The following is a 24,279-nucleotide window of genomic DNA, read 5'->3' as shown; positions in this document are numbered from 1 at the left end:
AAATATGCAAAAATATCTACAAGAGAAAAATTTTAATGCTACTTAAGATGAAGCTGAAGGGGTAAATAAAGGTTAAGAAGGTTACTTACAGTCAACACACAATCAGACTTAATCAAACTTAAAATGTATCTCCGCTACGCTATTTTAATGGAAGCCTCAAACATTTTGTCTCCATCAAATAACTTCTTACATAGCACATTAAAAAAAATATGGCCCACACTGAAGACTTAAACCTATTCCTAATCTGTAAAGCCTCATGGATCATTGCCTAAGAGGAAAATGGAGGAGGGTGAGTCATTAATATATGCATGGAAATGACCTGCGGCACTACCCATAAAGAGGGGGCAGCAAAGGTCAGATAGCCTCCAAACTGCACTTGAGTTTAATTAAAAAGACAAAGACGAGCATAATTTGGAAATGGACAGGCACTATTACTGTTTAGCGAGGGGAGCTGGGCTCAGGCTCTTTCAGCAGGCCCACGTTCTCCTCTCCATAAGCCACAGCACCATCTCCCATCCCTTTGATGTCAATATAGACCATTTATTAGGGCCATAAAGGTTAATCTGGAAGGAGAAAGGATATCAAATAATTGGGATGAGAAGTAAAAACTACAGGAGTTACCACTGTGCAGGAAAGTTCAATTTCCCATCAGCAGGTGAAGGAGTTGACATTTTGGTAACTGTGTACAGAGCACAGTGAGTGTCAGACATTTAAAAGACTTGATTTTCTTGAAAGAAAGGAACACACTAAGAGTCAATATTCATTACAATGAGGCCTGCCTGTTCAGAGGGGGCTCATGACTGGGACAGGAACATGATTTACCATAATACAACGTATTTTTTATTATGTACGTTGATTTGTTTGGGACACTGAATAAAGCTCCTTTTGGATGTGCTCTTCTGAACACCCTGGTCACACTACAGCACAATTATCTCTCCTTATCTATCCTGACAGCTATGATGGCGTTTGTGACTCAACCTGAGGACGGCCACCATGAAATAAATGATTTAACTTTAGATTAAAAACTGAGACTGTGTTTGACTATTAACTTGTCTAAAATCTGACTTGCCTGTCCACCGAGTTTCATGGCATGTGGCTTGGTAGTTTTTGTATAATCCTGCTGACAGACAGACAGACAGACTAATAAACACACCATAGACCTGAAAACAAACCTTGGGATAAGGGCAGTTCTTCAGGTTTCTATATTAAGTAAAGATGGCAAACCACAGACTGTTCAAATGGTGTTTTATCTATTAACTGCTATCATGTTTTTGTTGCACTCTCCATGTTGAAAGCTGAAATCTAGAAACTCAGTGACATTATCTGTACTGAACTGTGTTGAACCACCTTGTGTACAATGGTAATGATGAGCAGCTTGTGTCATGACTCTAACAACATGACAAGAGCCTTTCATGCCTTTTTTTATTCAATAAAACCTGACGCACTATTCGAGTTATCAAAGTTTCCAATAAAATCATTAGAATGTGTACCAGACATGAGCTTGTTAACTATAAATATATGGTACTATCCATACTGTTTAATAGTGACAGTAATTTATGGAATGACCTTGAAATATAAAAGATTCTCTGTCTTTATTAAAATATCACATGAATTATCTGGTGGCTCAGTTAGCCCTAATTTAAGACACAGAGCAAAATGACCTCTTCAATGAAGAGCTTCACATTGCTTATCTTCAGCCTTTTCTATTTGAAATTAAAAATGTGCCCATCACTGTTTGTTGTAGTTGTTGTAGTTTCATGGTAAGTGAGAAGATGCGAACGCGGTGATGTCCCTTGAAGACTGAAACTGTGTCATCTCAAACCTTAAAAAGTACACAATTAAGAATATGTGACTGTAAGAAACCAATAACAACAGCAGGATCACAGTGGACTAAACAAGCACAGCCGACTGTGCTGCTAAAAACCATATTCAACTCCCGTTAGCTGTCTGTTAGCCACCTACTGAGTACCATCATCTCACCTTGTGTAGAGAACCAGTCGACACTGATTTTTGTGACAACCACTCATCTGCCTGATTCCTTTCTCACTCCTATTAACAGCCACATAGAATGGATCTTTCAAGATTTAATGGAGACATTAAATCTTCAAAGGTCGTACATCATTTAACTTTGGCCAATTAAATTATGGAAAACAAACAGAGCTGGTACATAGCTGATATACTGTATTTTCAGGCTGCTCAAGAGTTTGCAAATGCTAAATGCCACATTTTGACTTTAATCAAAGCATATATAATATTAGAGCCACTCAGTGTTGAATAAAAGCTACCCATCCATTATCTATACACCACTTAATACTCATTAGGGTTATAGGGGACTGGAGTCTGTCCCAGCTGATTTAGGGTGAAGACAGGGGACACCCTGGACAGGTCACCAGTCTATCACAGGACTACATATAGAGACAAACAATCACACTCACATTCACACCTGTGGACAATTTAGAATCACCAATTAACCTCAACATGTTTTTGGACTGTGGGAGGAAGTCAGAGCACCCAGTGAAAATCCATGTATGCACAGGAAGAACATGTAAACTCCATGCAAGAAAGACCCCAGGAAGGCAGGGACGCGAACCGGGGATCTTCTAGCTGCAAAGCAACAGCGCTAACTGTGCAGCCCTGAATAAAAAAACTATACACTAGAAAACTGTTAGAATGGCCATGTTAGCCACAAAAGAGAAGTATGACAGAGATGTAACAAGACACTTGATTCAGTGAGATTAAAATGATCGTAAATCCTTTTGGGGCTTCATTAGGTGTGTAATTGTTTCACCTAGTGGAAGAGTTATTCCCCTCAGAGATAAAGTCATTTCATGATCTTAGTCAACAACTCTGTAAAAATGTCCTTCCCTGGTAAAGTTTTACGACCTACATTAAAAATACAGATTTGCTAAATTCTATTTTTTTTGTATTTTTTTTTCAAAAATGCAAGACTTTGTAAGAAGCTGAATTCATAATAAGCAAGAATATATTTGATACCACAGAATTCAGGAAGTAATGCGAGGTTCCTTGCGAAAATAGAATAGGTTTCCTTTAATTACTCTTCCAAGGAATGCGGTCAAGTTAAGTGACGATCGACATTGGTTTGTTTGTCTGTCTGTCTGTCTGTTCGCAACATTACTCAAAAAACAGACTAACGGATTCAGATGAAATTTTCAGGGAAGGTCAGAAATGACACAAGGACCAAATGATTCGATTTTGGTAGTGATGTAGCTTATCGTCTGGATCCACGAACTTGTTAAAGATTTCTGCTTCATCGTGAGAGAGCGGTACGGTGTCACGGTGTTGTAACCATGACAACAAGTGAACACTACATCAGCTGCCCGCTGACAATCACATGATTGTGATCCTTATACAAATCCACTGCTGAGGACTTATTGGGACTTATCTGTTGGAAATGATACAAGGAACAATAGATTCAATTGTGGGGGTGTTTCTGAGTCCCATCAATTCCCGCCGCCTGCTACATATTTAGGTCATATGATTCGGTATCAATTCCTGCCACTCGCAAAAAAAATAAATAAATAAATAAATAAATTCCTGCCATTCGCTACATATTTAGGTCACGCTATTCAGTATCTGTACATAACGTACACATATATAAAACATGCCTGTGCTCAGCGCAAGGTCACTTTGTTTGTGGGTACATCTGTATTAAATGGACACATTCTATGCTGCCGTGATTTCTGATCATCAATAACTAATAAACAAATGCTGCATTTCTGGAGGCAAGCCTTGGAGGAGTACTGCACTCTCTGAGTGCTTTTCTAGTTTCCTCTTATTTTGTTATACTGTCTTGCAGAGGGTGATTCATGGCCAAAGCTCAATGAGCAGCATCATGAAGGGAGCCTCAGTGTTGGTGTAGACTGGTAAAAATATGTCGTTCTACTTGGCCGGATATAAGTATAATCATTATATGCTTTCTCAAATGTATTCTTTAAGTCCCCGATTTCTAGCCATTATTCATTCACTATGACCTCGGTGAGAGTGAAGTCATTGTGAAAGTTAACCTGAACAGAGTTCTAGTAGTCTTTAGACACAAATTACACGGTATTTTTCAAAGGTGCTACTGATATCTCCAGATTTGACAGTTTCAAACCAAAAAAGAGATGCGAATTTGGAATGTACATATACAAAAATGCATCATGAAAAGAAAAATGAATGAGTAAGTGCAGTGGTAAAACAATCTGAAGGTCTGACTTTTTAAACAAATTGACAGCTATAAACTTTACAGTTCTTTTAATTCTCAGTTTTCAAGACCTCGAGAAACCGTGCCTTAAACCTATTTAGACCTGATGCAACATCACGGCCTGATGCAAACCTGTGAATGTGTTTAGAGGTCACCTTAGGTCTCAAGTGAAACTGGTGGAAATGACAAATAGCAAAAGCAAAACATATTATAGATACAGGACTGGTCATAGCCTGGTACTTGCTAAATTGTATTATCACTGGTATAAAATGTGATCCCAAATAGGTTTCTAGTCGAGGATCAACAACCGTTCTCAGGATCTAAGAGTCAACAAAATAAATAATTTTTTAAAAATGCAGCAGTTTTCCTTGTCGTTTATTTGAGATCATTCCTCCACCTTTAATAGCCTGAGCCATCACACTCTCATCTTAATGACCATGTGGGAGTAATCACTGCAGCAGGACAGATGAAAATATGAAGCTGTAGGTCTGACTGCTGCACGGGGAGGATTACACCCTATTCTGTTCCTCAGCATATATCAGATCAAATCATAACACAACTATGTGAACCTTGATCCCACAAAAACCAATTTCATTTGGAGAGATTGTAGCACTGAATTGTGCCATAGTGTTGAGGGTGTTAAAGCTGGGTTTGTTACTTGACTGAGTAAGGTTTCATAAAAAGGTTAGAGGAAAAAATTGCAGAAACATATTTTATGCTGTCAGAAAAAACACCTAAAAATGCAGGAGCATGCGGAGTTCAAATACCGTATGAGCTACGCTGTCAAGAAATTTGTATGTCCAAAATACTTTTCTGTTTTAAATACAAGTTGACATGTATTTACTTCCAACAGGAGACGTTTAGACTACGCTAACCAGCTATATTTTTGCCAATAGAACAGTGATGTGCGGTACAGCTAAAATGGCTATAAAACCCCCATTAATTCCCATAATTAGAGATCTGCAATAATTAGACTGGTGCTTAAAATCTCTCCCGATTTCATCTTTCCCCTTCCCTCCAGTGGTTCTGCATTTACCAGTCATTTGTATTTAATACTACCTTCAGCTCAGTGGTAAAGTTATGCTTAAATATGCCAGGTGGTGACATCTTAATTTTTCACGGCCAAAAAATGTGGTTACACGGCTCTCCTCTTTCTCCCCATGCATTATTCTTGCTTTAAGCAGCGCGTCTCCTCAGGGGGAACTGTGGTATTGTTTAACAACCAACCCAGCTGCGGCCTACTTGCCTCGCCTGGGGTTCTTTTCAAGGAGTTGTCTGGGGTGACCCCTCTCTCTGGCTGTTATTAATAATAATAACACATGCCAGGGAATAGTTCACCTTGTAGCACTGAGACTGCCTCACTGCTGCATGTAGAGCCTCACATAGGAGAAGGTGTGGGGATACACAAAGCTTAACATATTTTGCTGGAATCAAGTAATCATCTCTGGCCCGTTTAGAGTAATAGAGAACCCGATTAGCTGCATCAAAGAAGGCCAAGAGGCCTGAGACTCAAGAGAGAGACGGAGATGGGTGTACATGTGTGTGTTTGAGAAAGAAAAAGGAAAGTATAGTAGCAAGGTTGACAGATTGAGTGCTGTATTCTCCACCTAGAAGTCCCATTAAAAGCTTGAGCAGGAGAGGCCCTTTGTGCATGCTGAGTGTCTATTGTAATAACAAGCAGCAGAGACAGGATTCAATCTGAGACCTGAATGAACTGACACATTCCAGGCAAAATCGTCACCTCAAGTGCTAAAGGGATTCAACAAATCTGAAGGCTGCTTCTTTGTGAGGGCTCAAAAAGGTCTTTTTTTGTCCTGAGAGGTATCTTTGAGTTGAGGGTGAAGATCTCTGCATACCAGTTTTAAAACATAGCCAAATGGTTTGTGCTATTTAATGTATCCTAAATAATTATACTGGTGTAAACATGGAAAATCCACTCAGTTTGAGAGATAAAATAAATAGATAACCAAGAGCCTGTCCTCAGTGATCGTCAGTATGATTACTTACTCTGTCCTCACGCCTGATGTCATGAGGACAGAGTAAGTAATGATGTTGGCGATCAGTGACACAGCAGGATCTGAAACCTTTTAGAGAACCACATCTATAGAAAATAAAAAAAAAACAAAACCCTCCAATTTCTTTCAAAAACAACAACAAAAACAATAACACCACAGGTACCTGCTGCCATTCAATGCTTGGTCTCATTACACTTGGTCTTCTGCTAAGTATTAATAACATACTTCTGCTTTGGCTGTCCTGCTTTAATCGAGGTGGTACTTGTACTTCCAGGACAGCTGTTTGAGTCCTGTGACAAGTCCAGTCTACAGAGATTGTTTCTGTCATCTCCATCATTGTTATTTGTGATTCTCTAACCCCCATCCTTCTGTCATACTGTTTCCTCAGATATGAGCCTGTTGTGTATCATGACAAGTGACTGAAGTAGACTCTCTTCCATAGATAACACTACTGAAGCTTGTATCCATCTGTATCCATCGCCCTTAGGTTTTTCTTGAGCTACAGGCTCATACGGTCCAAAAGTTTGGGTCATCCAGGCAATTTCATGCTTTCAGTGACAACTCATACTTTTATTCATGTGCTAACATAATAGCACAAGGGTTTTCTAATCATCAATTAGCCTTTCAACACCATTAGTTAACATAATGTACCATTACAACACAGGAGTGATGGTTGCTGGAAATGTTCCTCCGTGCTCCTATGGAGATATTCCATTAAAAGTCAGCCGTTTCCAACTAGAATAGTCATTTACCACATTAACAATGTCTAGTCTGGATTTATCATTCATTTAATGTTATCCTCATTGAAAAACAGGACATTTTGAAGCAGCCCCAAATGTTTGGACAGCAGTTTATATATATATATATATATATATATATATATATATATATATATATATATATATATATATATATATATATATATATATATATATATATACATATATATATATATATATATATATGCAACCAACATAATGCAGACAATGATTGTTTATCAGCATAAACAAAACTGGAAAAATTGTAACATATGAATCTCACTTCTAAAAGACAGGGTGTGCACTACAGTAACAGTGAGATGCATCTCACATCAATACCCCTCCCTCACTACAAAATACATCATCATTATACTATTCCTATGGAGACTGGGTACGCTTTAAGCATAACAAAAATTCTAGCACAACTGCATCGTCTAAAAATGGGCAGCATTACTATATGTATGGTTATACTCTCTGAGACAACCCTACACTGCAGCTACACTAGGAGTTGCCACTGAAAAGCAAGTTCTGGTGTCACTGACCAGAAGCTTGCTTCAGATGTCTCATGGCCTTCAGTGCTAGTTGGGGAGCAGCTGAACATCTGTGTTAGTCACTAGAGGACTAAAGGACCTGTCCTGAATCTTTCAGCCTGCAGAGAATCAGGGAGGAGAGAGCTGATGACAAACTACACCCAGCCTCTTGCAAATCTCATAGGAACACAGCGACTGTTAAGTGAGTGGGATGTTGTGCAGCGGTTGCAGTGGAATCACATGCTTTCAGTTCTTTGTGGGGCTGTTCGCCATCAATCACTGAATTACTGAGGACTGGTCTAACTGGGAGTCTAGTTTGCTGTTTGGAATGAGGCTGTGTGTGTAATTTAGATAGATCACAGCTGTACCTTTAGCTTGATATTATCCCTGAATGGCTATTTAATTAACACTTTATTAATTAAAAGTAACCAAAACTATTCAGTGAAAGCTACATAGGCCAGAGTACAGTTAGCAAGAGTTAGCAAAACTCATTTCTGTAGGCCTGAGAGGAGCTCATGAAAACTTTGTAGATCAGTCCTTCATTGTGGCAGTTTGGATTCCCATCAGTGTTTAGGAATCAAATGACTCAAATAACACATTTCCACTGTCCATTTTTGTACATGCTGAGTATTTAGAAAGGGTATCTTTTAAAACTGCTTTTATATTTGCTGCTTCTATGTTGTCACTCTCCTTGAAAACCCTGCAACATTTTGTTATCCATGTTGAGGCCAAAACCATGGGTGTTTTAAATGAAATGCGCTTTCTGACAGAGAGAGAAGAACTGATTTACTGCCACTACAAAGTTCCTTCTCTAAAAATTTTCATCCATATAAATACAAAGCTAGTCTGCCATTAATCTCTTGGTTGTATGTCGTGAATATATGCTGACCACAATCACAGTTTTCATGAAGGTACCAGCTGCACACATCACCTTCAATCTGAACACAAGCTTAGCATGGAAATGATGTGTGGAGTGGGAAAAGCCTAAGTTAAATTCCTTGTCTGTGTCCACATACTAGGCCAATAAAGCTGATTCTGATCTGATCTGATCTGAAGATATTTTTGACACAAATGGGACAGGAAATGAAGAAAGTAGTGAAAGTCATGTGCACATCAATATCACTTTCAACTAGCAGTGAAGCTGTATGAAGCATTAAATTTAAAAAAATAGTTCCACAAGGAAAGTAAGAAGGTAGACAAGTGTGGACGCTGCATCAGTGGTTGATATGGACAGACCTATGAAGCAGCAGAGTGGATGTAAAAATAGTGAAGAATTCAGAAGCGGGATCATGGCCTTCATCTCAGTTAAATGTGTGTCTGAGCTCAGAAAGCTAGATTTTTAGTTTGTGAGTAATCACCAACTGAATTTATTTTTTAAATTATTATATTACATTATGACATGTGCTCATAAGGAGAACCTATCTAAATGAAATTTCTGAAATGGAACCTTTTCTCCACATTCCCTGCTGGTCCCTGGAGATAAAACCCGACTTGATGTCACAGAAGCAGACAGGCAAACTGACAATAGGCACCAATGTCAGATGAAAAACAGATACTTTGTATTACATTTACATTTATATAAATGCTTGTACAAGGTGGCAGTGGATTACAAAGTTGTTTTTGAAGGCGGAAATTTATTTGTTATTAAAGTGAACCATGCTCTACATGTTGGTTATCTCTCACTGATAGCCAGTTTTCCAAGACGTTAATAAATCCAGCAGCGTTGACGGCGCCGTGAGTTTGCTTGCATTTACAATCTTAGTAAAAGCACTGTAGAGGAAAATTGAAGTTGGACTTTTTTTTTTAAAAAAATGCATGAATAGATAGATAAATAAATAAGTGTTCTCCTGGTGCTGTCTTTAAAATGGATGCCTGGAATTTACAGTTTTCCATTAACTGATGCCCAACAGCTTTTTCCCGTCTGCACCCGGCCTTGGAGCTAGCGCTGTGTGTGTGTGTGTGTGTGTGTGTGTGTGTGTGTGTGTGTGTGTGTGTGTGTGTGTGTGTGTGTGTGTGTGTGCGTGTGTGCGCGTGTGTGTGGTGGCACTCAGCAGGCCGCCGTGCTGCAGTCTTCATTTTCTTAGCATATTTTAACTTAAATGTGTCATTCTGTCCGCTTCCCTCCTTCATTTGGGCTTTCAAACATTATCGCTCTGTACTATGAAAATCATAGATCAGCATAAACAGCGCCCTCACCCTGTATCATCAGTGGGAGCTTTGGTTTCAAAGGGATCATTTGCTGATAAAGTGTTCTCGCTGTATTTCTCCATATTCAGAGAAAGCCATGCACAAATCAAGCTTTAGGAGATAATACCTGTAATTGCGGTTGCAGTCGCAGGGCCTGGTTTCAAACACACACAAATTCCTCTCGGTACACCGTCTTCAGTCACACGTTTTTTTCGGCTTGCTGTATCTTTACGTTTTTTTCTCCCTGTATTTGTTTTTGTTTTGTGTGTGCATGTATTGTGAGGATTATTATTCATCTGCTGCTGGGATCACATCATTCATGGTTGCAGACCCCTGAAGAATTCTATTAACCCTGGTTACATAAGGCCTAATAACATGCCACCCTGCTAAGCAGAATGGGATTGACTTAGAGAAGCGGGTGGGGGTGCATAATGAAGGTACATATAATTTACTTTAAAGCCAGCGGAATATAAAAATGAACTCCATGTGAAGACGTCCTTATTTTTCCCTCTCCTGTTGCTAACCTGGGCTGACAGAGTGAGATAAACATAAAGTAGAAATAACACATTTGAGGTTACTTTTGACAACGGGGATGGGTGTGTGTGTGTGTCTGTGTGTGTAAAACTGTATTGCTTTGTGATGTAGCAGTCATTGATTGCCTCGTGATGGAGCCTGGCTTTCACTGTTGCTCTGCAGATCAGATGTGGAGTGCTGTTATTTGCTATATTTGCCATTCATTAGCCAGCAGTGAGGAGATGCCAGGGTGCATTTGCAGGCAGGCCACTCACATGATAGTGAGCATCAAATCAATTCAGTCACCTTGAACTTTGAAGATGAAAGAATAACATGTTGGAATTGGTCTCCCTCCCAGTCTGCACGCCAGTTCAGAAAAGCTTGTCTGGCCTCACTGTGACTGTATGCTGTGGTGTCGGGGAAATAATGTTAACAAGTGATTCACCGATGACATTTACAGTTTTAGTTCTCAAGCTCTGCTACACAGCAACCACCATGGCAGGAAGGACCTGAGGACTGGGTGATGGAAGGACACTTTCCAGGGGGGCTGGTACATTATATCTACATGATATATGAGATACTATAATATAATCACATTTAGAGGTAGACCGATATATCGGCCGGCCGATATTTTGGGCCGATATATGGACTTTTTTCAATATCGGCCATCGGCCGATATTTACAAATAAAAAGGCGATTTGTGATCAGGCACCCGTACGGGCAGCTGCCGCAACCGCTTTTCCCTTAGAAGGACCCCCGGCACTCAGAGAGCGGAGCATGAGCGGAGCGAGTGAGTGAGCCAGGCAACAACAAGCCTAACCCTAACCACTTTCAGGTTACTTTTTAATTGTATTTTTGTGAACTTTAAGTATTTTTTTTATGTTATTGTACTTTTTCACTTTTTGTGTTCAATAAATGTTAGAGTTCTACTAGTGTATTTAATTTGTAATATATACATGTATATACTTTTAGTGTTTAAATTGCCTTTTGTAATCGATGTGCTTTAAAAAAAAACAAAAGGATATCGGCCTTAAAAATTGGCTTCTACAATTGGCTTTAGATATCGGCCATCGGCTGAAATTTTTTTTAAAAATCGGTATCGGCATCGGCCTTTGAAAATCCCATATCGGTCGACCTCTAATCACATTGCTACAGCCCTGCCGCTGCGCTCCTCCTCCTCTGTTAATCTGTATTGTGTTCAGCTGCAATGATTGTCCTGCACCTTCGTCCGCCCCTCCTCCGTGTTCTCGCCCCGCCTACAACCCCTGGAACTGAATTTGGATTGGAGCTGGCTGAACTACTGCTCCAATCCTGGTTGGAGCTGATGTGTAAAAGGCTCATTCATGCCGGCATTCGGTAGCAGTTTGTATTAGAAGTTGAGCTGCCTGGTGAACATTTGTGAGCATCTGTGAATATTTGTGCCAGTGGTTAATGTGCGTTGAGGGGTAGAAGCTAGCTGGGATCTGTGACTTATGAGGAAACACTATGAGAGAATCCTTAGTTAGTCTTCAGTTAGGGGTGCTGCTGCCGAGTACTTTGGTTTAGAGTTTTCTTTATATCTGTTATCTTCTATTTTCTCCCAGTTTCATGATATCATCTTCATAGAGAAGTTTGCTTTTGGTTGTGTTTATTTCTTTTGTTTCGGTAGCAACCATTTGTTTTTAACCCCCTCACTTTCTGTATTGTTGTGCTCATAACCCCTTTCAAAATAAATCCCACCTACCACTCTAGAACTCAGCATTTGTTTCACTTATTTTTGTCACTATCCAGCTACCCTAGACAGCCCGGCCCTGACACATATTTAAGGATTAAAAACATCCCAGCCAACAATATGTTAGTCTATTTTTCGGTATATCCATTGTTTCCTACTGAAGATGTGCTTCTTTAAAAGCAGCACACAAATAAACAGCTGAATAGTTTTTGTGGATGCTTTGTAATTTAGTAATATAACTGGTCATTGTAGCAAATTGCTCAAACCAAAGGTAATGCCACCTAGTAAAATAACTGCTTAAAGGATAAGTTTCATGATATGATGTGAATGTGTGTCTGGGGTATCACGACTACCTCTTATTAGTCATTTTCTACCTTCCCTCTCTTATTTCTGTGCCAGTAACCTCATGTGTTCCCACCAGTCACCTTTCCGTCCTCGCTCACTCACACACTTTGCAGCTTATATACTAGCGTACATACACAAATTCATTTTCCTCATTCATGTCCCAAATTTTCAAGGTATTTGCAAGTCTTAACATTTTATCCGCTGTATCTGCTGTTCGTGATGTTAAAAACCAGTGAAGAAAAAAACTGAATCATCTACTCAGGAATCAAGATCTGGATGTCAGACCTTTAGAATGAAGATTAAAATCAGAAGCTGTTCAATGTAGAACCAATGTCAGTGGAAAGCTTTACATATTTCAGGCCTTCATAAACTACAAATTAACTTCATACGTAAACAGCTTAAATGTCAACTATTTATCTCTCTACAGGTCTGAAAACGACCACAGCTGCAGCTCGTGGGAGAAAAAGAATCTCCACACACAGATTGAAAAAAATAGCCATTTTAAGCACCAATATATTAAAAAATATATATTTATTTGGCAGTAAAATGTTTTCAAATATTATATTAATGAGGAGAGATGATAAATTTGCTATCTTTTTGCCAATAAAATCACAGGTCCTCAAAAAAAGTAGATTGATTTATTTATGAAATGACCTCACATTATAATAATCTCTCCTGCTATATATATTTTAACTGTATTTTGAAGACACAATCAGTTATTTCGGAGCACTTCAATTGGAGGAATTCTCACATTTTTACTGAATAATTTGTTATAGATGCAAAAATAAAGTTAATTAGTTATTTATTTATCAAATAAAACCATGACAGACTGATTTGGTTTAGTGTTGGGTTTAAAATTACATATTTAGTCCATCAATAAATGTAGAGAGTGATTAGTTCCAATTTTTATTTTTTTTTATATCAGTTACTGTGTGGTTCATGTTTGAATCACAGATTATCCTTTAATACTAACTTTGCTTATTAAATATACCAACATATCGACTAGATGTATTCAGCCTGCTAAATGATAGTAACCCTGGTAAACTGGAGCCATAGAAACAGACTGCATTCCTGCTAATAGATCAGGTTGTAACGTCTATGTACGGACATCGCATTCCAATAATAAACAGATTAGTGAAATCCATTCTTGCAAATAAATTCAATTCAGCACAAGTGAAACAAATCAAAAAGACAAATTAATGTAGTATCACGTAAAAATACAACAATACACATGAACATAATTAATCAGCTAGTGCTCTCCTAATTAGGCCTATTCATTGTATCTCTCTGCCAGCATATACATAGTGCTGTATGTTAGAAGCACACTGGGTAGTGTTGATTGGCTGTAACAGCTCCCTGTATTGCTGCTATCGTAGCATCCCGTTGTGCCTAAATCTTCTGAAACAGGGAAGAGGCTGTAAAGCGTAGGCAATCCCTACTGTAAACTGAAATATCCTTTTTAGAATTTGTCGGCTCTGATGCTTGTATTTTCAAAGCCAAGACAAAATTACTTTAACCCTTAGATGCATCAGTGGGTCAGAAATGAGCCGGTGAGGTGGTTTTCTTGTGATATCTTTGTAATGAAAAGTTTTTATCATTTCATATTCCAGCTATTCCTCAAAAAGCATGTTTTTGATACCATTCCATTTAAAATTTTAAGTTAAGTTTTATACTTTTAAAGAAATTGTAATATTTGCATTGCTACCCCAAGCTCTTTATCACTGGTAATATTATATAAGAGATGATGGAGAGACGGAGAGCAGCAACAGTTGGAGGAAAAGAGCGGAAAAATGTCAACAGAACTGATGCTGACATTCTTCTATTGCTGTTCTGTGCAATATTCTTCTTTTTCAATAACAAAAATGTTCAAAATCTGTAATAAAGTGAAAAATAAACTAATTTCAAACATGAAATCATTCTTGTGTGGACAAAAATAGAATACAAACAATAATACAAATGATTATTCTGAACCAAAATGACAAAAATGTCATAAAAACACACTGATTGTTATACAGGTCATTTTGAGCCACTTATGGAAGAGTGTAGGTCCAATCACTGGAGCATCTAAGGCTTAATTAAATATTTGTTGCTGCCTTATACCAAAATTTTCCTGTTATTAATTACATATGGTGCTGTTTTATATTCATAATTACTGTCTGCTTCACTACAAACCTCAGTGACACTAATTAGCTGGATTATAGTCCAATTCTAAAAATTAATTTTACATGTATATGATTCAATAAAAGGAGGTTATTATAACCATATCTGAAGCAACTTGGAACCTTTGTGAGTGAAAATAATAAAATGTATGGAGATAGGGTCACACCACACTGATGATAGACGTAAAAAATGTAAATAAATAAATAATAGAAACATAACAATGCTAATTTGGAAAATGTAAAAAAATGGCATATTATAATTCACAACCAAATTTCTGTTGTCTAATTGGTTGTGACAAATTTCGAGGCCTGAACAAATATTTCTCTGCTTCATTCCAAAAAATAAATGAACTGAACTGTCAGTGGGTGTAAAGTGGATTTCAGAGGGTGAGTTCTCCAACAGCCCTGTGTACACACTGACCCGACTTTGTGTTATCTGGATGTATGCAGAGTTTGCTGAATGTCACACAGACACTGTGAAGCTTTTTCTCTCTTACCGTAGGTAGTCTCTCCGGCAAAGGATGAGGTTGGCTTTGGTGTAGAGCGTGGAGCCGACCTCGCCCAGCCTGCAGTCACAGCAGGCGCACTTGAGACAGTCCTCGTGCCAGTACTTATCAAGGGCCTTCAGCAGGTAGCGGTCCTTGATCTTCCGGTTGCAGCCGGCACAGCCTTTTGGCTTGGTGTCCGGCTGGACGGAGAGCATTTGTATACCTGGGAGAAGCAGAGAGAGAGGCTTTAAACACTCATCATGCAGCAGTGCGCTGACTGAGGAGAAGGAAAAGGGTGTTAATGGGAACACCCTGAGGGTGACGGATGCAGGCAGAAAACATCTGACACAGTATGGAGCTAAATGGTCAGACTGGTAATGTAATGTATTACAAATACTATTTAGGAGGGTAAGAGGGTTTTACATTGACAAGAGAAGTGAAATGGTAAAACAATAAAAACCAAAATAGCATGTATCACTTGTTTTGCCATTGTGCTCCTTAGGTTTTAATCAGCAGTAGCGATATAAGCAAAATTTTCATTTATTTGACCAAAATAAGACTTTTACACACACACACACACACACACACACCCCCACACACACACACACACACACACACACACACACACACACACACACACACACACTATTGTTCAAAAGTGTGGGGCCACTTAGAAATGTCCTTATTTTTGAAAAAAAAAGCAGTTTTTGCAATAAAGGTAACATTAAATAAATCCAGTCTAGACATTGTTAATGTGGTAAATGACTATTGTAGCTGGAAACAGCTGATTTTTAATGGAATATCTCCATAGGGGTACAGAGGAACATTTCCAGCAACCATCACTCCTGTGTTCTAATGCTACATTGTGTTAGCTAATGGTGTTGAAAGGCTCATTGATGATTAGAAAACCCTTGTGCAGTTATGTTAGTACATGAATAAAGTGGGAGTTTTCATGGAAAACATGAGATTGTCTGGGTGACCCCAAACTTTTGAACGGTTATGTAAATACAGTAAAATCCTATATTCCAATATTGTAAAAAAATCCACATTTTAACCTAAGCTGTTTCACACTAAATTATATAGCATGTGTTTTATGTGGGCCATTGAAATTTTTAACGTGCTATTCGTGAAAGTAATTGAAATTACTGCTATTAATGTAGAAAAACTCAGATTTAATTCTTAAACTGCTGGCCTTAAAACATCTAGCAGAACTGCATTCAGTTATAAACAACAACTCATGGAAGGTTTTATTCATTTTATTAGTATATAATTTAGTCACACAGGAAACGGGTTAACTTTAGTAAGCTAGTATGCAGACTGTTCCTTTGCACAGGGTAAAGGGATTTCCAAAAACTATATGTAACAGCTCGACGAAGATCTGAGAAACAAAACTAGATATTTTTAATTATAATTGGCCGTACCATTCATAAATCACAGTTTAGTTGTTTGTTGATTCAAAGCTGCACACTAATATGTTCACATAAAAAAATGGACTCAAAATTAAGTGTACATCAATTTTGTTGGTAGACTAAAAGTTTAGTGTTGTAAAAACATATCAGAATTGTCAAGTATTGTCCTTTACACTGAATTCAAAGTCAGTGTGCTTTACCCAGTGTGTGGTAATACAGTCAGTGTGTAGTCCTGGCCTGTGGGAAATACTAAGAACACTTTCAGCTGCAGAATATGTGCACGCATGTCACTTAAAAATATTACATTTATTTTCAGTAAAGAATAGTGTTCTGGAAACAGCCTGTGTTATATGTGTTTAATAGTTTTGCAAACAGCACATTGCACTCAGAGGGTAAGATGTAGCCTCTCGCTTGTGAAAAGATAACCAACACCACTCTGTAAGGGAAATAGTTTGAGCAGCTGTTGCACTGATCTGGTCCTGCCATTTTTTGGCCTATGCATTATTTAATTTTTACACAAAGCTAAACAATAACAGGTGCGGAGGTAACTTCATTGTTACCAGGAAGAAAAAAGACACTTTCATGGTATTTTCTGATATAGACAACAACACCAGTAAATTACAAAAAAATTAAATAATAAAATAGATTTTACGTTTAACAGCAATGACTAGCGGATGTTACTTGTGTCTCTACAACAACAGCAATGGACTGATAATGTCAAATAAAAGCCCGGAGGAGCTGGATTGTGGCTGTGTGGCCAGCAGACTGGACCTGGTCGGTACGATCAGCACCACTACGGTTCGCTGTTTAGATGCTGTGAGCACAACTAACAGCCCACACAGACACAAAGCCACAGTTTCACATTTCTTCCTGGACACTTCTTTTACACTGACCTCCTCTGTGTTTAGAGGGGCGTGGCTACAAGCGAGGAGCTTAGCCGTGCGCCGTATTGTTTGGCCTGAGCTGACTGTGGAGAGCCTTTGTTGGCCCACTGGAGGCGAGGAGTCGGAGGATAATGAGGCTTCTCACAGGGCTGGAATTAGTATTCTCCTACCATTCCCTAAGGAGAGGCACAGCCCCACTCCCCTTTGTCCCCCATTCATCTCTCTCTCTCTCTCTCTCACACACACACACACACACACACACACACACAATCTTTAGTTTTAGCTTTGCCCATTTTAAAACACAGAAACTTGCCAGTGTTACCCCACAATCCCCATAAAGTTGTCCTGTCCTGTTGCCCAGTGATAAAAGGGTGATGTAGAGGTTTACTTTCTGGATGTGTGTTTTATTCCTTTTTGACAGCAGCCTTAATTTCCCTGTAATTTCACTACACAAACTTGCAAGTTGATCCATTCCTGCGAAAATCATTTAGTCTTTTGGTCTGTTGTGTGTGGATGCAGTCCAAGTGCGGCTAAAAATTTTAAAAATTCTAACCACACACACAATGCTTAGTTGAACCTCAGCCTCTAAAACACTTTCAAGGTGATGCATTTAGCAGTTTAATGATGTAGATCAGAGGTGTCAAACATAAAGACAACTTTGCAAAGTGTAAAAATTACAGAGGTGAAAATGAATCCTTACTGTGAAAATATTTAAAGACATTGAACATTGTGCGATATGTCAGTCAGCAGCTTCAGTACGACAGAGTTTGGTTTGGTGGAACCCTATTGTTGACGTACTGATACGACTTTTATGTGTTTTAAATGTATACATTTTATACATTTAAAAGGCAGGAGGACAACTTAACCTTCTTCCTTAATAGTTCCTGTTTAGTTTGTGTGGTGTGTCAGTTGAGGTGGTCAGGATTACTACACGGACGAGGACATGAATGTCAATTTAAAATAATTTTTAGATTATGACAAGTTGTAAAATATTATATTGTTCAGTTCCAGATACCTGCAACTAAATGTTTTGTGCCTTCGTAGAGAAACTGTGATGTGTAAGTTGTGATACACAAATTATAAATTAAGGAGTAATACTATTTAAATTTCATTTATTTTGCTTAAGAAATTTCAGGTTGTTCATAATGTTATGTAAAATTAAAGTTTATTAAATGTGAACATTGTTAGAATGTACTTTTTTGCACTAAAACAAAGGAGATATTTGGAGTTATTTATCAATTTTTATGTTCTGATTTTACTGGTCACTGGAGATCAAATTGGGCTGAATGTGGCCCCTGAACTAAAATGAGTTTGACACCCCTGATGTAGATGAAGAAGTCAGAAAAAGGCTGAAAATAGTTTTAAACTAAGGTTGGAGACAAAGGGAAACTACTCGAATACAATCACACTGAATAAAAAAAGCACTGGTGTGGTCTTTGAGGATAATATAAAATATTTTACATCGTGCAACATTACTGCTCTTCACCTGCTGCACATTGTGTATACACTAAATATTCTTGCACAGAAATGGCTTGCAGAGAATGTGAAACAAGTTGCAGCTGTGCGGGGAGCAGCTCCTTTCATTTGTTCCGGTGCGTCGGGGCCGTTGATTTGTTAATTGGCCGGATTTGGGCAGCGGGCGCGCGGCTGCTCGGCCGGCTGCTCTCCGCTGTTCAGCACCACTGATCCGTCCTGCCTCGTTAACACTACAAAGTCCCCGCTACTCATTACCACACCAAAAGAAGCAAGAGTTTCGAGTCTCCTTTCACTGTGCAATCAACTCGGGGGGACAAGGGGAGAAGCATGGCAGGAATTTGGCCACTTCGCTCTTTTCATCGCCGGAAGCTCCCAACAAAGGCTTCATTTTTCCACAAAAGAAGGAAATCATAGCCTGCTCACAGTCCTAATGATATCTGTTTTATTTTCTCGCTCGTTCATGAGCTGGTCTCCCCTCTCCTAATTCCTGCTCTCATTGTGGGCTTCAGGCTGCTGTCTGTGGCCACATGTAGGTTATCATTATCTGAGCCGAGCGCGGATGAAGGCTGATGGAGGGATGGAGCGGAGAACCGCATGCTATTTCAGTCTCAGCTGATCGGCAACGAGATGCTGACATTTCACCCTATCAGTTTAATTATTGTTGCCATGGCAGCGCACTGTTGGTAAAGGCCAATAACGGATTTAACACAGACTCAATTCGCCATGCAGCTTTCATAAGCACATAACAGGCTGGAGCCGTAGTGAACTCGGGCACATATCAGCGGAATGATCAGTACCATCAGACCAGAGCACATCTCTGTAATGTCTTAATGAAAGCTTGTCGGTGGAATGACAGTAAAATAGATCATGGATTGGGTTAATGCAGAAGCAGGTCAGACCCGTCGCCTTCGACGCAGAGAGATGCTGTAAGTTGTCATCGCAGAGCAACACTAAACACACATGAAACGTGCCGTTCATTCAATCCGAAGCCAAAGAAAGCGTCTTACCGAAACTTTTCTCCCTTTTCTGCATTTGTTGAACCGCTGGAGCAGCCGAGGCACCACCATGCAACCCGGAGCCGCCTGGTCCGGAGAGCAGCTGTCTGCAGGCAGACTGAGATCAGGCTTTGTTAGAAAGGGAATAATCCAGCACGGCGACCAGAGAGGAATGAAAAGAAGGGGGGAAACATTGGCCAACAAAACGCAGGCGGAGGAGCTCGAGCGAGCTGCGGGCTGCTGTCGGCGTCACACGGCGTATAGGAGCACGTTTATCAGCGAGCGGAGCTGTATGAGCACAGAGATGCAGGCAGCGAATGACATGACGACAAAGAGATGCAGCGAGCATCTAATCCTGCTGGCAGCCTCATCACACAGGAGGCTGCCGCTCTGGGAATCAGCGGTTCCCTCCAGCCCGCTCTCCAGCAGCACCGGAGCATTTCAGCTACACTCACACTTCTCACCCCCCTATATTTAAACAGCGAGGCGTTCAGGATCTGATGTATTTATGTCAGCCTTCTCCTAATGATGACATGTAGGCCGAGGCCTAAATTCCATCAGGCTATTGGTTCAAAATGTAAATATGTCAAAATAAGAGTCCTGCTCACTCACCTTTGTCAATAAGTTCAGCAGAAGCCTGGTTTCAGGCAGTGGCTTTCAGCTACAGATCCCTTCTTAGCAGAAAAAAAAAAAAAGTTCACCAAACTGACATAGACCTCAGAGGGTGGAAAAATGTGCTCCACGTGGATCACAGCGACTACTTAGTAGGACAAGACACAGTTACATGTGCTGATCATTCAGGGGTCAGGCTGCTAGTCCAGAGAACCAGAGACTGAGTGGCAAGTCATCTGGTTTAGAATCTCCAAACTCCCATTCCCTCATCGGTGAGACATCACACCTCCACCATAGGGCCATTCATCTGGTACCAGACGCGCCACTATAAAGGGAAAGCATGAATCGGTGCGCGTCCCCGGAACGCCCACTTTCTAACGTCCTTCTGTCTCTGAGCCGCTCGTTACTTTGAGGTGACAAGGAGAGCTGAAAGTGGAGTGTCATAGCATTTATTTATTTATTTATTTGTTGTTTAACCCTTAGATGGTCCAGTGATTGGACCTACACTCTTCCTCTTCTTCTTACAAGTGGGTCAATAATGACTCGTATAAGAATCAATGTGCTTATATGCCATTTTTGTCACTTTGGTTAAGAGTAAAATTTTGTATTATTGTTTGTATCATATTTTTTGTCCACACAAAAGCGTTTTCATGTTTTAAATAGGTTTATTTTTCACTTGATAACAAATTTTCAACATTGTTATAATTGAAAAAGAAAAATATGACATAGAACAGCAATAAAAGAATGTCAGCATCAGGTTTTTTTTTTGACATTTTCCACCCTTTTCCTCCAACTGTTGCTGCTCTCCAAGTTTGTTTTGATAATACTATCAGTGATAACTTGGGGTAGTAATACAAATATCACAAATTCTTTAAAGGTAACTTAAACATTTTAATGGAATGATATCAAAAACATATTGTTTCAGGAATAGTTGGGATAGGAAATAATAAAAACTTCTCATTACAAGACCTCACCTTGTCATTTGTAACCCACTTCTGCATCTAAGGGTTAAGGAGCAGGTGGTCTAGTGCTGCTTTCAGGGGGTTAGGGTCTGTAAACACACGTTTAGACTGTTACCGACCAAAATACTGTCCACGTCTAAAGTTTAACGATACAAGTCCACAGTGTAGTCCCACGGCCACGCAGGCCGACAGTTGGAGGTGATTTGAGGCCAAACAGCAGCAGCTCTTCAAAAGCAGCTCCATGAGAGGACATTACCTACCAGCACATGATATCAATCACTCATCCAGTCCAACTGATAGATTTAACAAGGCCACTCAAACAGCAAATGCACGAACCTTAAAACCATTAGTCTGACGGTTAAAGAGTAAAGGAGGTCAGGGAACCGCTTGTACATCCGTGTTCATACATATTTGGCGACATGGACTACAGATTGTTGTGAGAAAATAAAATATCACAGCGTAATTAAGAGGAAGATGGTCTAATTAAATAGGGAAATGAAATGAGGTCGCTGGTTCCTCCTTCTGCAGCATTGTTCCTCCTGCATTCACTGTGAGGTCCTGGACCTCCGCGCTCTTTATTTCAATCATTTCTATAATTAAAGGACGGCGTTTTCCGCCCTGTTATTGCGCCAGTGTGCATATATTAGCGCAGTTTGAAGTGAATGAGGCCATAATGAGGCTGACATGTCAGGGAGAGGTGCATACACACCACATAGCGTTGGAACATGCAGTCTGATGAGTGGAAGTTTTCCCATAAACGTGCTGATCGGGGGAGGACGGAGGAAGGAGGGGAAGGCAGCAGGAGGAGGAGACAGCAGTCAATAGTTGGCATGCGGCTTGAGCCTAAAACGCAGCGATAATGAGACGGGTCATAAAATGCTCTCCGCGCCATTATGAGTGATGAGATGCATTAAAGCTGACAGGGTATTACCTAGCAGTAATTAGGTTTTGTCATGGATTGAATTATTTCAAGGCGGCCTATCTTGGTAATCATGCAATTTTCTGCATGGTGTGTGTAGAGTGTGTGAGGCTGCCAGCCCTCTCCCTTTGCCCTTCCACCTTCCTCTCACTCACTGCGTCGCGCCAATTATTCATCCTCCCTATGAGTGTGAGATAGAGACAGGAGGAGGATGGAGGAGACCGACTGATCAGTCTCCCCATCCAATGGATCCGCACACCTCCATACACTCCTCGTGTATTTGCAGACAGACAGAGGAACCGCTGCTGCGATTAAAGCACATATGACCCCAACCCCAACCAGAACAACAGCAGAGACCTGCATCTAAACCACACCACGTCCTCAGCACCGGGCTGCTTCACAGGCAGGAATTAGGGGAGCAGCTAAACACATTTCCACCTCGTGTCCTCAGCAGCTCTGTGCTTTCTGTGTCGTATCTCCTGTCACTTTTCTACGTTAAACTCAAACCCAGAAACACACAGACTGAACACGTACCTTGGAGTACAGCCAGGGATGCCCAAAACAAACACTCAGGTCGCTGCTGCGGTTTGAATCTTCTCTGTTCTCTTGACTTTAAATCAAAATGTCCACATGACAACTTTTTCTTCCAGACTTTGGATTCTCTAAAGACAACTTGCCGACGCAAGTTTAGCTGAACAACAGTTAGAGAACACCCTAAACTGGGTTCCCCCGTGGCTCTGGACACCCCTCTCCCCCTTGTCGTCCGTAACCTTCTCCTTCTCCCGGCTGTCTGCCTCTCTGGTTCTCTAACAGGGAAAAGCCGTGTGGAGTCGAGCCTCCTCTCCTATTTAAGCCCCTCCACCAGGTCCCCAGTCAGCAGCACACTCCAACTCATCCAAGAAGCTGACAAGCACCGTTAGGGAAGGCAGCGCATGTTGCTCTAATGGACCTCATTAAGCTCTACTTACAGATGTTCTCTTAACATAATTGATCTGCAGCGAGTTGAGAGGACGGCAACCTATTCCCTAGCCCCCAATTATGGCCCGGTAATTAGATCCCCAACCTCCAGTTCTCCACATTCACCCTTCTAACATTCCGAAATATCAAAGTATCTCTTTCTCTCAAAGCGACCGCCCCCCTTCCTCCACCACCTCACCTCCATGTCTCCTCCCTCATCCCCCTCCCACCCACAAGACACTATTGACAGTCAGATCTGCTAACCTTTGTAGTGTAGCCAGACTTAGCAGCGCTCTCACTCCAATTGACAGAGCTCACTCACTTTTCTGCTCCTCCTTTCTCTCCCCTTGCCTTTTTCTCTCCGCTGGGAAACCTAGAGAGAAGGAAAGACAGAGTGAGTGGCAGAGATGGAAGGAAACAGACAGAAAGTAAAGGGGAAAAGTAAGTTAGCGCGTTCCATAAAGGGTTGTACTGATAATACCCGCCAAGGGAGATTTCTTATTTTTTTACATACTATCTTTCATCTTAAATAATTCCTCTGATGGCAGTGGCAGCTTTGAACAGAAAACGGGTGGGGGGGGTGGGTGATGGGGGTGTCAGGAAGTGGTGAGGAATGATAGTGCAGATTTTACAATGCCAATCAGTGCCACTCCTGTCACCCATCTAATTAGTGCTAAAACAGAAAGCACTGGGGGAGATGGTATTGTGATGCTTTTGCAGTGTAAAAAGAAGGCAGTTTTCACACTGACATATAAAATAGGTGTGTGTGTGTGTGTGTGTGTGTGTGTGTGTGTGTGTGTGTGTGTGTGTGTGTGTGTGTGTGTGTGTGTGTGTGTGTGTGTGTGTGTGTGTGTGTGTGTGTGTGTGTGTGTGTGTGTGTGTGTGTGTGAGAATGGGAGCTCTTGCTCATTGGTCAGCCAGGATACAGGCTTTTTTTTGTTTGTTATTCCTTTGTTATAAGGAACATAGTGGAGTTATGTGACAATCTGTCTGTCTGTTAGCAACATTACTCAAAAACGGACTAACAGATTTGGATGAAATTTTCAGGGAAGGTCAGAAATGACACAAGGACCAAGTGATTAGATTTTGGCAGTGATGCAGCTTATAGTCTGGATCCATGGATTTGTTAAAGATTTCTGTATCATTGTGAGATAG

At 40.3% G+C, this 24,279-nt stretch overlaps 1 protein-coding gene across 5 annotated transcripts in view; it reads right to left on the bottom strand.

Annotated features, from left to right (window-relative positions):
* lmo3 (LIM domain only 3) overlaps positions 1 to 22,971 on the bottom strand; it is a 51,730-nt gene extending 28,759 nt beyond the window's left edge. Inside the window, exons 1-3 of one of the 5 annotated variants that reach the window (XM_023286521.3) lie at positions 22,702 to 22,842; positions 19,687 to 19,792; positions 14,920 to 15,133 (exon numbers count right to left, since the gene is read on the bottom strand). In XM_023286521.3, the coding sequence (XP_023142289.1) occupies positions 14,920 to 15,133; positions 19,687 to 19,711 (239 nt within the window). In that variant the 5' untranslated portion in view covers positions 19,712 to 19,792; positions 22,702 to 22,842. Of the gene's footprint in view, positions 1 to 14,919; positions 15,134 to 17,212; positions 17,397 to 19,686; positions 19,793 to 20,286; positions 20,712 to 22,701 lie in introns of those variants that run through there. The other 4 variants (XM_023286523.3, XM_023286524.3, XM_035955560.2 and 1 more) reach the window with 4 other exon arrangements.
* Positions 22,972 to 24,279: the final 1,308 nt, after the last annotated feature.

Source organism: Amphiprion ocellaris, chromosome 21 (genome assembly GCF_022539595.1).
Source record: "Amphiprion ocellaris isolate individual 3 ecotype Okinawa chromosome 21, ASM2253959v1, whole genome shotgun sequence".
Taxonomy (NCBI): Eukaryota; Metazoa; Chordata; class Actinopteri; family Pomacentridae; genus Amphiprion; species Amphiprion ocellaris.
The sequence above is the reverse complement of the archived record's forward strand: the minus strand, read 5'-3'. Positions and strand labels throughout refer to the sequence as shown.